This window comes from Salvelinus sp. IW2-2015, unplaced genomic scaffold (assembly GCF_002910315.2).
Source record: "Salvelinus sp. IW2-2015 unplaced genomic scaffold, ASM291031v2 Un_scaffold1209, whole genome shotgun sequence".
NCBI lineage: Eukaryota > Metazoa > Chordata > Actinopteri > Salmoniformes > Salmonidae > Salvelinus > Salvelinus sp. IW2-2015.
In genome coordinates this window covers 264521-279491 of record NW_019942778.1, presented here as the reverse complement: position 1 = coordinate 279491, position 14971 = coordinate 264521, and the positions used below count along the sequence as shown (strand labels likewise).

At 42.4% G+C, this 14971-nt stretch overlaps 1 protein-coding gene across 1 annotated transcript; it reads right to left on the bottom strand.

The window, feature by feature from the left end:
• Positions 1 to 13734: 13734 nt before the first annotated feature.
• LOC139024223 (uncharacterized) lies at positions 13735 to 14757 on the bottom strand. The gene is given in 6 exon segments (XM_070438818.1): positions 13735 to 13815; positions 13877 to 14017; positions 14019 to 14327; positions 14330 to 14477; positions 14479 to 14651; positions 14653 to 14757. Coding segments are annotated over 6 exon segments (957 nt in total).
• Between the last annotated feature and the right edge of the window lie 214 nt (positions 14758 to 14971).

Below are 14971 nucleotides of genomic sequence, written 5' to 3'. Positions count from 1 at the left end.
AGAGCCTGTGGAGAGGGATCACACGGACCTCCTGACATTTGAGAGGTGTGATTGAGGGATGGAGGGGGTTTAGAGGATGGCGACAATGAAAAGGGAAAAAAGCGAATCGGTGTAAAAGTGAGCAGATCTCTCTTCTGCGGTTGCAGAGTGTTACAATAGAGGGAGAAGAGAGCTAAAGAGACGGTGAAATGTCAAACTGTGTGACTGTCAGGGTGCCTGGCCATTGGGGTTTAGCGTGTGTGAAATGCAGGGAGTCTATGCGTATCATTAGTGTGTGTGTTTGTGTGTCTGTTTGTCCCGGTGTGTTTTTGTGTTTGTGTATGTGAAGGGAGCCTAAGCACACTAGGGCTGACCCATTTAGTCGACTATTCGATTGTTTGGTCGATAGGCTGTTGGTCGACCAATACTTTTTTAGTCGAGCGGTGGCAAATACAGTGCATTGGAAAGTATTCAGACCTCATCCCTTTCCACATTTTGTTACGTTCAGCTTATTCTAAAATTCACAAAATTTTTTTTCCTCTTCAATCTAACAACATAATACCCCATAATGACAAACAAAAATGTTTTTTTTTTACATTTTGCAAATGTATTAAATATAAAACTGAAATACCTTATTTACATAAGTATTCAGACTCCTTTGCTATGAGACTCGAAATTGAGCTCAGTGCATCCTGTTTCCTTTGGTCATCCTTGAGATGTTTCTACAACTTATTGAAGTCCGCCTGTGGTAAATTCAATTGATTGGACATGATTTGGAAAGGCACACACCTGTGTACAAAGGTCCAGCGCATGACAGGGCATGTCAGAGCAAAAACCAAGCCATGAGGTTGAAGGAATTGTCCGTAGAGCTCCGAGACAGGATTGTGTCGAGACACAGATCTGGGGAAGTGTACCAAAAAATGTCTGCAGCATTGAAGGTCCCCAAGAACATAGTGGCCTCCGTCATTCTTAAATGGAAGAAGTTTGAACCACCAAGATCTTCCTAGAGCTGACTGCCCGGCCAAACTGAGCAATCGGGGGAAAGGCCCTTGGTCTGGGAGGTGACCAATAACCCTATGGTCACTCTGACAAAGCTCCAGAGTTCCTCTGTGGAGATGGGAGAACCTTCCAGAAGGATAACCATCTCTGCAGCACTCCACCAATCAGGCCTATGATAGAGTGGCCAGACAGAAGCCACTCCTCAGTAAAAGGCACATGAGAGCCCGCTTGGAGTTTGCCAAAATGCACCTAAAGACTCTCAGACCATGAGAAACAAGGTTCAGGCACCATCCCTACGGTGATGCATGGTGGTGGCAGAATCATGCTGTGGGGATTTTTTCAGCGGCAGGGACTGGGAACTAGTCAGGATCGAGGCAAAGATGAACGGAGCAAAGTACAGAGCGATCCTTGATGAAAACCTGCTCCAGAGCACTCAGGATCTCAGACTGGGATTAAGGTTCACTTTCCAACAGGACAAATACCCGAAGCACACAGCCAAGACAACGCGGAGTGGCTTCGGGACAAGTCTCGAATGTCTTGAAGAGAGCCCGGACTTGAACCACATCAAACATCTCTGGAGAGACCTTAAAATAGCTGTGCAGCGACGCTCCCCAACAAACTGACAGAGCTTGAGAGAGATCTGCAGAACAGAAAGCGGTGAAACTCCCAAAACACAGGTGTGCTAAGCTTGTGGTGGTCATACCAAGAAGACTACGAGCTGTAATCACTGCCAAAGGTGCTTCAACAAAGTACTGAGTCTGAATACTTATGTAAATGTGATATTTCTGTTTTTTAATTTGAATACATTTGCAAAAATTTCTAAAACCCTGTTTTTGCTTTGTTATTATGGATATTGTGTGTAGAATTGAGGGGGAAAGAATTAATCAATTTAGAATAAGGCTGTAAGGTAAAAACTGGTAACAAAATGTTGAAAAAGTCAAGGGGTCTGAATACTTTCCGAATGCATTGTATACATCCAAAAAAGTATGGCACATGAGACACCTGTCTGATTCACGCCTGTCTAAGTGGACTAAACCATTGCGGAGGCCGCGGGGGATGGCACACCAATATAACAGTCGTACATTTATCGTTAATTCCCATAATTTCTCATCTATGTTTYTTTGGTTACAGTCATTTTTGTTAATTCATTCAATTATTATTACAGTCACCGTTGTCACTGTCGGAGGGGACACGTTGTTTGCAGAGCACACAACCTAGGCTACACTTGTGAGTAGAAAGTTTTGGTTTATTTAATTCCGTTTACGAGTTGTCAAATTATTCATTGRGCTCCTGTCAATGTTGAGTAAGGATACCCACTTGATTACGCATAGAACTAGGCCTAGGCTACCTGGCCTGCGCGCAAATGTAGGCTTATAAATGTGCCCATTTYGGGATTTGATACTATTTCTGATTGTTTTAAATCACRGTCGCTGTGGAGCTTCTCAACGGAATTTTGTCTTTGCCTCAAACAGCAAGTAAACAAAGTCTGTTTTTACATCCATTGAGAATGACAATAGTTCCTGAACGTAGCCTATTTGAAACATCTTTCAAGCGCTCTCCTTTTCAATAACCAATCAGGATGAGCGGGGGGAAAAAAATATCATGCTCTGGTTGGGTGGAAACGTCATAAAATAGYCCTACCTGATTACTTCTTATCSTTTGGGCAAATAGCCTACAGCTGTGTCTKTCTGTCCAGAGCTCACTGGCACAGGAATCTCTGAGGGCCCAGAATAATTTATACAATGTTGCAATTTTGCTAACACCATCTTCTGGCTGACCAAGTTAATAGTTGATACAATGTTTCAAGTTCCTTCCAGACAGGCCATGCATAGCCAATGTGATTTATAGGATATTTATTTTTATCAGGACATATTCTATGCTGCTGCAATGTTTTTATTTGTCGGCTATTTTTAACATTGCAATGGCAATAGAAGGCTTTTGATTTGTATCGTTTTCATTTAGATAGAGTTTGATTAACCACATTGACATTGATTTGATGTTTAAAAGACCTATATATAAACTAAAATAGAAATTGTTCCACAAAAATGTCCATATGAAAATCATAACTGGCACGCAGATCAGTAGAAATGGTACGACAACTTGGCACTCCAAATGCAAAAGGTTGCCGCCCGCTGCCTGTACCTTTTACTGGCAACTTCAGGAGCTTAACGGCAGAATCTGGAAAGACCAGCAGCAGTTTTTCATTGGAGGAGGGCGGCTCGGGAACAGGGTTAATTTTCTTCTTGTTAGGCAATATGATCTTCTGACTCCCTCTTTAGTCCTGTTGTGTGTCTTCATGTTGAATCGCAGTGCTTAAAGCATCAGACAAGCTCGGTAGCCTACGTATAGTTGATTTTATTTCAAACATAGGTGTGTCACAAAAAATTGACCAATCTATTGCTGAATGAACAGACGACTCTCGGTCGACCGGCAAATGGCAGATTCTAAGGAGTGTTGGGGTTGTGCAGCCTCAGTCAGGAGATGGGGTGTGTATGTTTCTGCAGTGTCCCACTAAGTTATCCTATGAATATGTGTGCCTCCTAGCGCACATACATCTATGGGTTTAACTCGTGCTGCAGGAAGGCTTTGTCACGCACACGTCACACACACACACAACACCCCCACACACACACACACACACACACACACACACACACACAAAACACAGCCACACCTCCTTCTGCCCCTCTCTCTCCTTTACATCCCCTCCTTTTGTCAATTAATAGGCTGTTTTCATGACGGCGAGAGAGTCAAATCTCACCGCCCAGCTGGTGTTGGCGCTGTGTGTGTTTAACACCTTACACGTTAATTTTAAGTGGCTTTGCTTCGTGTGCTTGAGTGTGTGTGTGTGAGTGCGCTAATGTGTGACTATTGTGTCTGTGTGTCGATGTGCTGCTAATGCTGTCCCCTTGGGCTTTACTGTACAGTCTTGTTGTCAAACTATGTATTTGCTATGTGTTGTGTGCCTGGAGCATGGTGTGTGACTGTGTATGTGTCTGTATGTGTGTGTGTCTCAGCTGCAGACAGAGGCAGGTGGCTCACCTCAGGGAATGACACTTCATGTCATATTGTGTGTGCTGCGCGTTGGGACAATGACGGAACACAACACATTATAACCTTTGCATGGGCTCGAGAACTAATATATACACCACACACACACACACACACCACACACACCACACACACACACAACACACACACACACACACACACACACACACACACCTCTCCTATCTTTCCCTCCATAGTATGCCTTGTTTTAAGGGCAGAAAATACACCATCCTCCTAACTGTCTTTTTCATTCTTCCATCCTTACACAGAAAGTGTTCATTTGAATTTGGCAGAGGGGAGATTGCAGTATATTGCAGTTGACACACTCGACACAGAGAGAGAGAAAGAGGAAGGGAGATGGGTGCTAAATATTTCCTTCCTGTGATTTAAGAGAGAGTCCCAAGCCACACTGTCAGTGTTTCATCTACAGTCCAAACTGTCCAGGCTGAATTTTGCGGGCTTGAAATCAGATCTGCAACTACTTGAGGCCAAGATGTCTTGCTCATGTCCTCTATTCTGTCTCTGATGGTGTTCATTTGAAAGAGGAATTTGGGATAACTTAACTTCAGTCTCTTGTCCAGCATGATATTCGCCATCTTCAACACAGCTGGTTTTATGAGTGTTTCAGCCAATGGTGTGTGGTTTTGCCCTGCTTTGCGATCAGGAAGCAACTTCGTAATGATGCTGTGAGGATCGGTTTGTTGATGGGTACAAAGCCGAGAACAGGCAGAGTAGCCTTTTCATCGAATCTGGCTCTCTTCACCTTGAATTCAGCGAGCGTTGTGTTCTTGATTTTTCCATCTCCATGCAGCTTAAGGAAGTGTTCTCTTAGTTTTGCCGGTGCTAGACTAGAATTGCTCAACTTGGCATTGCAAATCATGCAGTTAGGACGCTGACTCCCATTTCACTTCCGTTATAACATGTGAATCCATATTGTACATATTCGTCCGACTCACTTTCTTTTTTTGCTCGACATAGTAAGTATGAAGGGATTAAAATATTAAGAAAGAAATCACAAGACGTACCATCACGACAGTCTGCCAGCAAGTCGACTACTGAGCCGCACCAAATTCCCTGCAGCACAGATAGGCCAAGCGACTGTAGCGTGATCACCTGCAGCAATGATGGCCAAGCGGGGCGTGTCATCACAAATCATATGAGTCCGGATGTGTGTCTTGACCTCCGCCGAACCCTGAGACTGACTCACCGAACCCCTGGGGTTCGATCGAACCAGGTTAAGAACCACTGGTCTAAACAGTCTGCACCTCCGCGGTTTAACAGCACTCATCTCTCTAAGGCGACGCACCTCCTCCTTCTACTGCATATTCCATCATCCTTCATTCGTCTCAATCTCTCTCTGCTCTCTCTCTCTCTCTCATCTACTGCTATCTTCTTATCCTCTCTCCTCCCTCTCTCTCTCTCTCTCTCTCTCTCTTCTCTCTCCTCTCTCTCCTCTCTCTCTCTTCTCCTCCTCTCTCAAGCTACAGAAAAGCTGTGTATGTGCTGTATTTTAATACATTAGCTTACGGAAGTACTTCGTCTACGTCACACCAGATAAGGCTTCTAAGATGCGCGCATGGTAAATATATACGAGCCTGACAGAAGTGCCTCTTTTAGAGATGTTGGACTATTGGTAGCATCAGTACGTCAGGCACGCTCTATCAGAGATGCTCCGTAGACGGCCTATTCTATGACTATGGCATCCTTAATTTATAATCCGTCATCAGTATTGGGATGGGCTGTCAAGGGCTGACGTACCAACACTCCCTCTCTCTCTCCCCCCTCTCCCGTATKATTTTTTGTTACGGGTGGATCCTATAACCTATCCCTAGTGAGGGCTTATTAGACATGAGGATAGGGAGAGAGTGTAGAAGAGAAAGAAGGGAKTAGGAGTKGATTAGAGGGGGAAGATAGGGAGGAGGTGGAGGGCAATGGCAGCCCCTAATAGCAACACACACACTCACACACACAAAAAGAGAATGGTGAGCTAAACAGATGCAGGTTGTCAGTCTTCCGTCGCACAGATAAGACCGTGTCGGTCAACTCTCCCCCTCTTCGGCTAGCTTTTGCTATAGCCTATGTCAATGAGGGTTAGCATTCTAGCTAATCGCTGCTGCATCCAAAATAGTTATTTTGCAAAAGGTCACAACCAAATATAATCTTAGCAACTGTTCAACCAATAATCAAAACATCATTGTAAGCATATGAGAATAAAAACTTKAATCTAGGCTATGTTGGATGGGCGCAGATGACGATGGCTTTCTTTACTGCGGCCAAAAGTCGCGTGCATCTGTGCCTGACGTCAGTGTGTCGTGTACTCATCCACTCATCCTCATCACGGTTGTGATCAATTCTGTAGTTCAGATGTGAAACGCTCTCTGCGTTGATGACTGCTGTGATTCTGCTGTAAGAGGTGCTGACATCACAGGCTAAACTAGACCACATATCGACCGRGWCTTTGATCGGCTCAACCTCAAATCAACCTCATGTCATGGCGGCCGAGGAGAAGTGTATGCRTGTGTGTGTCTGTGGCCGTGTGTTTAGTGGGAGATGGTCTGTTTTCCCATGTTTCTCACTGTTCTTCAGTGTATAACACTGGAAATCCTGACAGCGAGGCTTGGTTTCTCCATGTACACGCTTTTGTTCTGTTGTTTGGTGCTTGTTATCAAGGATTTTGCAGTGATCTTGTGACACTTGGAACCTAATCTACATCGTCTTGCCCATTGTGAGAGTGAGATGTATTTATTTGGAGTGTGGTGTGCAATACAGTATCCAATATCTTTTTGTCAGCACCACAAAGACTAACATTGGACAGTGTCTAGTTCTCGGAGCGAGGAAGAGGGAGAGAAGAAGAGAGAGAGYGGGAGAGAGAGAAAAGAGAGGGAGYGGGAGAGGGGGGTGAGGAGGGAARGACAAAACAAGCCAACCCAGCAAACCAAAATTGTTTTTGTTAAAGTTCCCAGAATATTCGTTAGGTCGCAGCAAATGTTCTCACAAAAACTGTCCAGTCTTGTTGATATAGCAACAACGTTCCTAGAACACATTTGATCTGTTCTTTATAGGTTTCCAGAATGTTTCATTCGGTTGTTGGAACAGTCTGGGGAGAACATAGTGGGGACATCACACAATATATGTCCCTAAAACACAAAAACCGACCAGTTGTGCCTATGATTCTACAATGTTTCTTTTAGGGTGCAAAAAACATTCACCTGATGATACAAGAACGTTCCCAGAACACATTTTGGTCTGTTCTTTAAAGGTTCCCAGAACGTTTCTTTAGGTTCTGGGAAATTGAGGGGGATATGAAAAGAGAGAGATTCCCAAAAACACAACAATTTTACAGTTGCGCTGACATTCAGATCATTTTGGATCAGGGTGCACAAAACATTCCTTTTGTGGTCGCGAGAATGTGGACAGAACAGCCTTTCTGAGTTATTTAAAAAGGTTCCCAGAACATTTAATGAAGGTGTGAGTAAGTTTCCAAGAGATAGTTTCCTAAAACACAAAATATCCTCAATTGGGATGACATTCATATAATGTTTAAGTTAGGTTGCTCAGGACATTCCTATAATGTTGTAAGAATGTTGACAAAACACCTGGTCAAAGTTCCTTAAATTCGTATTTGATAAGTTCCTTAAATTCGTATTTGATAAGATAATTGCGTGAGTGTGTATGTTTGTCCCATTTCACACATGTACAAGGGGATTTTTTGTCATATCCCACTCCCCCTGAAAGTGGGGTCAGAGCCAGGGATCAGCCATTATTGACAGCAACCCTGGAGCAATTCGGGTTAAGTGCCTTGCTCAAGGAAACAATGGCAGATTTTTTCACCTAGTTGGCTCAGGGGTTTGAACCAGTAACCTTTCGGTTTCGTGGTCCAACACTCCTAACCGCTAGYCTACATGCTGTCCTTTGAAGGTGGTGTAGAGACACATGGCATTTTCATTTCATTCATAGGACATTTGAACAGCATTTAATCATGCAAACACAACCATATTTTTTACACTACATATTAGTGATGTGACATTGACAATTTTTTTGGTAACGTTTAAGCAGACATTTCTGTATCGGTTTTCTGCTWAAACGATAAGAACAATGAATAGAATTCAACGTCAAAGCCTATTGCATGGTATGACCACTAGGGGGTACACAAACAAAACGGTAGACAAGCTACATTCCTTGCCAAATTATGACAGCTTTATCATGAATTCAAAATGGACTGGTTGATTAAATAAACACTGGTTGATGAAATAAACATGTGGTTTGATGAAGGCAAATTGCGTATTAATTAATTAGTCTAGGGGACTAGTTTGTTTCATGTTTAACAAAAGCCTGCCCACCAAGTTTAAGCTCCCAAATCAAACACAGGGCAAAATAAAACACGCGCCACATGTGGGTGTATACTGGTTAAAAAGGGAAGAAATGTAGCTTCCTAATGCTGTTAACTGTATGTCTCAACTCCCACTATAAAGGGAATAACACCCTGTTGAAACAGGAGTAAACGGTCAACAGTGACATTGATGAGAAAGACGCACCTGTTTCAGTAGCGCTCACATTGCACTTGCAGTCCTTAATTTAGCAAATTACKTCTCAACTCAAGTAGGCCATTGACAACAGCTGCATATCAACTGCAATTATTTCTATAATCAGCGCTTMTTTCCCAAGCGTTAACGACGATGACGTGCGGAGGGTCATTTTCCCTTTATGATGATGATCGGGACCTGTTAGTTGTAGCGATGTTTGGTTCCCAAGCCAAGTCTTTTATCCTCTGCATCACCAGGCAAGCTCGCTTATATCTTCCTTTTTCAGTATATACCCATGGCAGTATGGTCAATCAGGAATTCCATGCTTCCTTTTTAGACTTCTTAGATATAACTAACCCAGGGAATGACTAGTAACTGTGTTATTCACCATCACTAAACCCATCCTRTTTATATGCTGCGTACTTCTGGGCCCATGTATACAAGTTATCCAGGACTATGAGTGTTGCGCTCACTTTTTTTTAATCAGATCATACCAAGTGTCTCAAAGTAGGAATTATATCGGGTGAGTTTTGTTGAACAGTCAATTTTTACACCGGGATTTATTTTTTACAGTCTAAATTCTGCATTTCTGACTCGATTTAAACATCCTCTCTTTTAGTAGATTATACCACCGTTTAAAAACAGAGAAACACGGTTAAAGAACATGTGGGATTGAACCTGCAAGCTTCAACTTTGCAGTTAGATCATTAACCCTCTGCGCCACCAGGGGATAACTGTTATATTGCAGAGACACAGAGTCTCTTAAAATGTTCCCATCCTTTTCATATGCACAATAATATTCTTGCAATAATAAGGGAATGTTCGGTGCCACATAGGGCTGTGGAGGTCACGAAATGTCACCCTAAATGCACCCWAAAAAAATCCATACCTTTTGCCGATATTGGCCATTGTGCCCTTGGCCCTGAGTGCTGCGTTGTRCGAAYCACCTCTCACTCACATGCSTTTACACATTATCAGGTCTTTCTCATGGGGACACAACTGCGCGCGTCCTTATGCATTTCTGAGGTGCATATTGAAGATATTTGAAAAACGSTCCACATTTACTTGTCGTCAGCCAACAAGATGAGTAYGCCTAACYAACAGCAAAAGCACTAGCCTATGTCAATCTASTYTCCCCCATAGTACAAAAGTTGACCTATTCTGTGVGAGAAATAAATATTCCAAACWTAGTCTGGGACAATTGTGGGATGCGATAGATCCCAAATTAATACAACCACTAGCAGCAAAAAAACATTTTTTACACAATGTGGCTGACGCAACAGATCAGTTGAGCTTAAAATAATGATAAACTATTAAGCTATTTCTTCACCGTTATACGCGCAGCAATGCGCACACAGCAGTTGGTTTTAAGCGCGAATGTTCCATTAGCAGGAAAACACCTTTATCAAAAGTAGGCGCAAATGTGATTATACATCTAATTATTTTATTATAAAGCTGCATTTTTATGGTGAAAATTATCTTCCCCGAACTTGAAACTCACACGCTGCTTCTGTATGCCAGTTAGGCTCTACACCACTTGTAAAGCAGATTAATGTGCTTAATTTAAAAAAAGTTATTTGGCCACTTTAAATGTGATACAAACCTTATCAAAACATACAGGCCTATGGGCTAGGCTACATGAGGTGTGCGACTATGATTTTTTTTAAAGTAGTTAATTTGGCCGAAGGGAACATTCCTGGTGAGAGAGTTTAGACTAGAGCCCACCTACATTGAGTTTCCCCTTAGACAAATCACTTCCACGTGGTGCCTGTTTTTAATGACCAAACTGATGAGGTTGCATGGAAAGTATCAGAGTGGGCAGTTTATGCTGTGTAGGCTGTACAGGAGCAGGTGGGGAGAAAGGTGTATGCGTGTGTGTTTGTGTTTGTGCGCTTGTGATATGCGTTCGCTATGAGGAGGCCGACACACAAACACACTCAGCCGTATGTGTTTAACACATGCTTAAAGCTATCAAGTTGAAGTAGAGACAGATTATAGGCATACCTGTGAAGCTCCGCAAAGGCTCTACTGCTGCTTTCTTACTTTAACTGTTTCCAGCCTCACACAGATGATAGTAACACATTCATATGTGGATAGCGTGAAATTGTTAGTCGACTTTGTCCCAAGTTTACCACTGCTGTAACTGTGTGTGTGTTTGTGTGTGTATGTATGAGCGTCAGGAATATCTTAACTAAACTCTGTGTGGCATTTGCCCCCTTGAATGTTCTCTCCTGTTTGTATCATGCTCCTTCCCATGTGAAAGTCAAACACTGTCAAACCGAGAGTTTACCCCCTCTGTTCAGTCGGCCCACACAAAGAGAGGAGCAGACAGTCCCTCTCAGACATAAATGCCAAAGAGAATGGATTTGACACAGTGTGTGTGGTGTTTCTATGTGAGCTCAAGTGGGTCTCTCTCTCTCATCTGTATTTATCTCTATCTCCCTCTCTGTTGGTCAGATGTCTGTTTAAAACAGTGAAATAAGTTTCCTCTGCTTTCTCAGATCCTTTCTCTTGGCCTGTTGGTTTCTGTTTACCATGTTGATGTTTTGCAGCTACTTCTGGTCCCGGGACATCTGTGTGTTTCGTGTGCGTGAACATCTACACTGTAAAAACATTCCTGTAATTTTACAGTAATTTACTGGCAACTAGTTGCAATAAATGTACAGTAAATATGATATAGTAGTCTTACTATAATCATAATACAATAGTTTACTGTATTTTACAGTTTAATTATCTGCATAATTGCTATGAAATAACACTGTTGCTGTATTCTAATTACAGCAAAACCCTTGTAATGTATTATTTTTACTGCAACTCAGTTGCCAGTGAATTACTGTAATTTCACAGGATTAATACTACAGTAAAATCTTGTAAATAGTTAAATTTACCGTATTTTCCCAGCTACACTGTTGACAATAAAATATTGTAATTTTACAAGATAATTCTTACAGTAACTACAGTAAGTTAAATTTGTAGCATCAAATAATTGGCATATATTACCCTTACAGAATTTCCACGAGGATATTGGAAATTTAATCAAAGCCTATTGGACGATAACTTGTTTTTATCTACGACAGAAGAATTTATAACTGACTTTTTCCCGACATAACATACAGTACCAGTCAAAAGTTTGGACACACCTACACATTCAAGGGTTTTCTTTATTTMTACTATTTTCTACATTGTAGAATAATAGTGAAGACATCAAAACTATGAAATAACATATGGAATCATGTAGTAACCAAAAAAGTGTTAAACAAATCNTACTATTTTCTACATTGTAGAATAATAGTGAAGACATCAAAACTATGAAATAACATATGGAATCATGTAGTAACCAAAAAAGTGTTAAACAAATCAAAATATATTTTAGATTTTAGATTATTCAAAGTAGCCACCCTTTGSCTTGATGACAGCAGCTCCCCCTGTGAAAACCTTCTCAACACTGAAGTATTGAGGTAACACTACCAAAACTATTGCTGATGGTTTACGTGAACAATCAAATTAAATAATGTAAGCCCCGATCAGCAGGTATAGCCAGATGAGAGTTGGGTCTCCGGCAGTAGCTTAGGCTACTTTTATTCCGGTAAAAACACCATTATCAACATCGCATTTGATAACAATAAATAGCCTAGCAAATGACATAGGTTGTCACTCAATGAATAAAGCCTAGTACTGCTCAAGCAATTTGACAAACATTTCATGTGCAAGATCAGGAATAGGCCTATACCTCTTGTTGGTCAGTGTGTAAAGCTGCGCACTGTGCACAGTTTGACTAGGCTACTGATATTGCCTGTTTTTTTTMMGGCATTCAAAATTWCTTGTAGATCAATGACTGTCACAGTTCTAAGCTTAGTTCGACACTGGAGGAGAGGTCACGTCAGTTGTCACAAAATATTAGATATTTTTGGAAGGTAGAATGAAAGTAATATGAGCAAAACATTTTAGTGAACCGGTAGTTCGTAATGTTTGAATCGATTTTCTGACCGATGCATGCTACATTTGGATCGGTTTGTCKCAAACCAATGCACTTGTATCTTAAACATTTGAACCAGGGTTACATTCCTAATAACCAGCGTAGACACATACCAATAAAGTCATTCATATCCAACCTATAAGGGGTGGTAATACGTTATAACTCAGTAGCAAACCTAATAGAGGAACAGGAACTATAGTGGTCAAACAAATTTGGTGCCGGAACCTTGAATTGTTTTGTGATTACATTCTCATTGGTTCAGTCTATCGTCTTCTTCAAAAGGATTAACACGTGGATTAATAGTGCCATGTTTTTTTCTCCACAACTTTCCCAGACTTTATGCTCATCACCTTCCCTGTCTGTTGATGCCCATGAAGCCTCTAAAAACAATAAAACAGAGAGAAAGAGAGAGCGAGAACAATTGAATAGCTGTAAACGATATTCTCTTTTCCAAGTAAACAAACCGTGTGTGTTGTGTGCCTTCATCGGCGGCACCATCAGAAACAGCCTCTAGGTAGAGGTCGAGTAGTTTTAAGAGGCCTGGGTAGGTGTACGMTCTGGCCTATCAGAGAGCAAGGTGGAGCTACAACCATAATGCCTAAAACCATACATCACATATCACCACCATCCACTGGTACACTGCTGCACAAATCCAGCCAACTTCTGAATCACAGTACTAAACCACACTATCTGCAAGTTAGTGAATATGAGGCCCAGCATGCTGCCTACAGCTATATATAAAGGCATTTACACAGGCAGCCCATTCTGATCTTTTGCCCAATAATTAGCAGAAGAGCTGATCTGCCTGTGTAAACCAGACCTAAATGAGTTGGCTTGAGTTTTAGATGACCTTTGAACAAACTCAGGTGTGCATGAGGCCTCCTCCAGATACTGCAGATTGAAGTTGTAGTAGCTTGCAAAGAGTGCAGCCATCCCGTTCACAAAGCTGCTATGTGGTCCGACGACACCTGTCCTTCAATGGACAGCATTCAGGCTGTGTGTTTCATCAACATCTCTCCTGAAGTACTGTAGATAAACCTAATGATAAGGGATCATCTTTTCAATATATACCCTTTTCCAGCAACCATCCCCSTCATAGGACCCCTGCCCCTCCCCTCCCCCCAAAATTGTTAGTGCCCAACACAATCACATGCTCAATCCCATTACTTGGCTTCCTTTACATAGCGGACTTTAATGAGAGGAGGTCTATACAGTATCTTGTACAATCAACCGAGGGGTGCTGAGTAAGGGAACAGATCTTTGGATGTCAGAAGCTGTGGCTGACGGCTGGAAAATAATACAGTAAAATACAGTATATTACAACTCAGGTGTTTGAGTGAGAACTTACATCAGCCTGAAGGAAGACGCCCTCCTTAGGTTCTTTAAAGCAAGCCAAAATGACGAGCATGACGCAGATGGCCTTGTTAGTGTCCTCGTTTTCTTGAAAGGCGGACAAGACTCGAACCCCTGGGTTGGCCTTTGTTGACTTGACAGAACTTCAGGATTGTTTGACTTCTCCTCTCAATGGCCTCCGGCAGCTTGTGTAGGGTAGGAATGTCGGTTGAGAAATGGAAGTGGGAGTATAGGCCCCTTTGTGAGAACAGAAATGMCCATCCTTCCTTGACATCTGACGTGGACGGTGGATGGTTCCCGTTCAGGTAGCGCCACTGCTGTAGTATGTATGCCTTCTCAAGTATCTTCTCTCCTCTCTCTGCTCCTCCCATCCCTTCTTGTGAGTAAATTTGCGCCATCTCTCTCTTCATCTCTTCCAAGGTCTCCTCTGTTTCCCCCCCGAGGGGAGGCCTTCAGGTTGCCACCTAACACGTCCGTACTGGTCCGCTAGGCCTCTTGACGTGTTTCTTCCTTCTGCTGACTCCAAGCGAGAGTTTCTCTCTTTTCGCCGCCGCGCCAGTGTGCTGTCCCGGTTGACATGTTCTAAGCGAGCCAAAGCCATGTCCAATTACCTCTCCATCTAGGTAGACATCAGTAAAACGTCTGGGGTACTCTCGAATGATACTCCTAACAACATTGTGACATATTGCTCTGGACAGATTAAGATTGTGCTGGCGCATTTGATTGACGACCAATCTCACCATCTCTATTCTGTCTCCTGCTGATGGTCTTTGTATGTTGTACCACTGCTGTACGGATTCCAGCTGGCATCCTGTCCCAGCTGACTCTAAAGTCTGTAGGCCATGGTCTACTGAGGAGTGGGGATAAAGGCAACATGTTTGAGGTGCTCGGAGAAGAGAGGGGTGAGGAGGGGCCAGGTTCTGAGTATGATTAAATTAATCCATGTTCTGGAAGAACAAAGCACACGAAGCATTTTGGATTTCAGATGAAATCTTTCCTATGAGGCAACAGTACGGAATGTCACCTTTTACTTGAGGGTATTGTTTTACCGTTTAGAAATTAAAGCACTTTATGTACTTTGTGCCCCTAT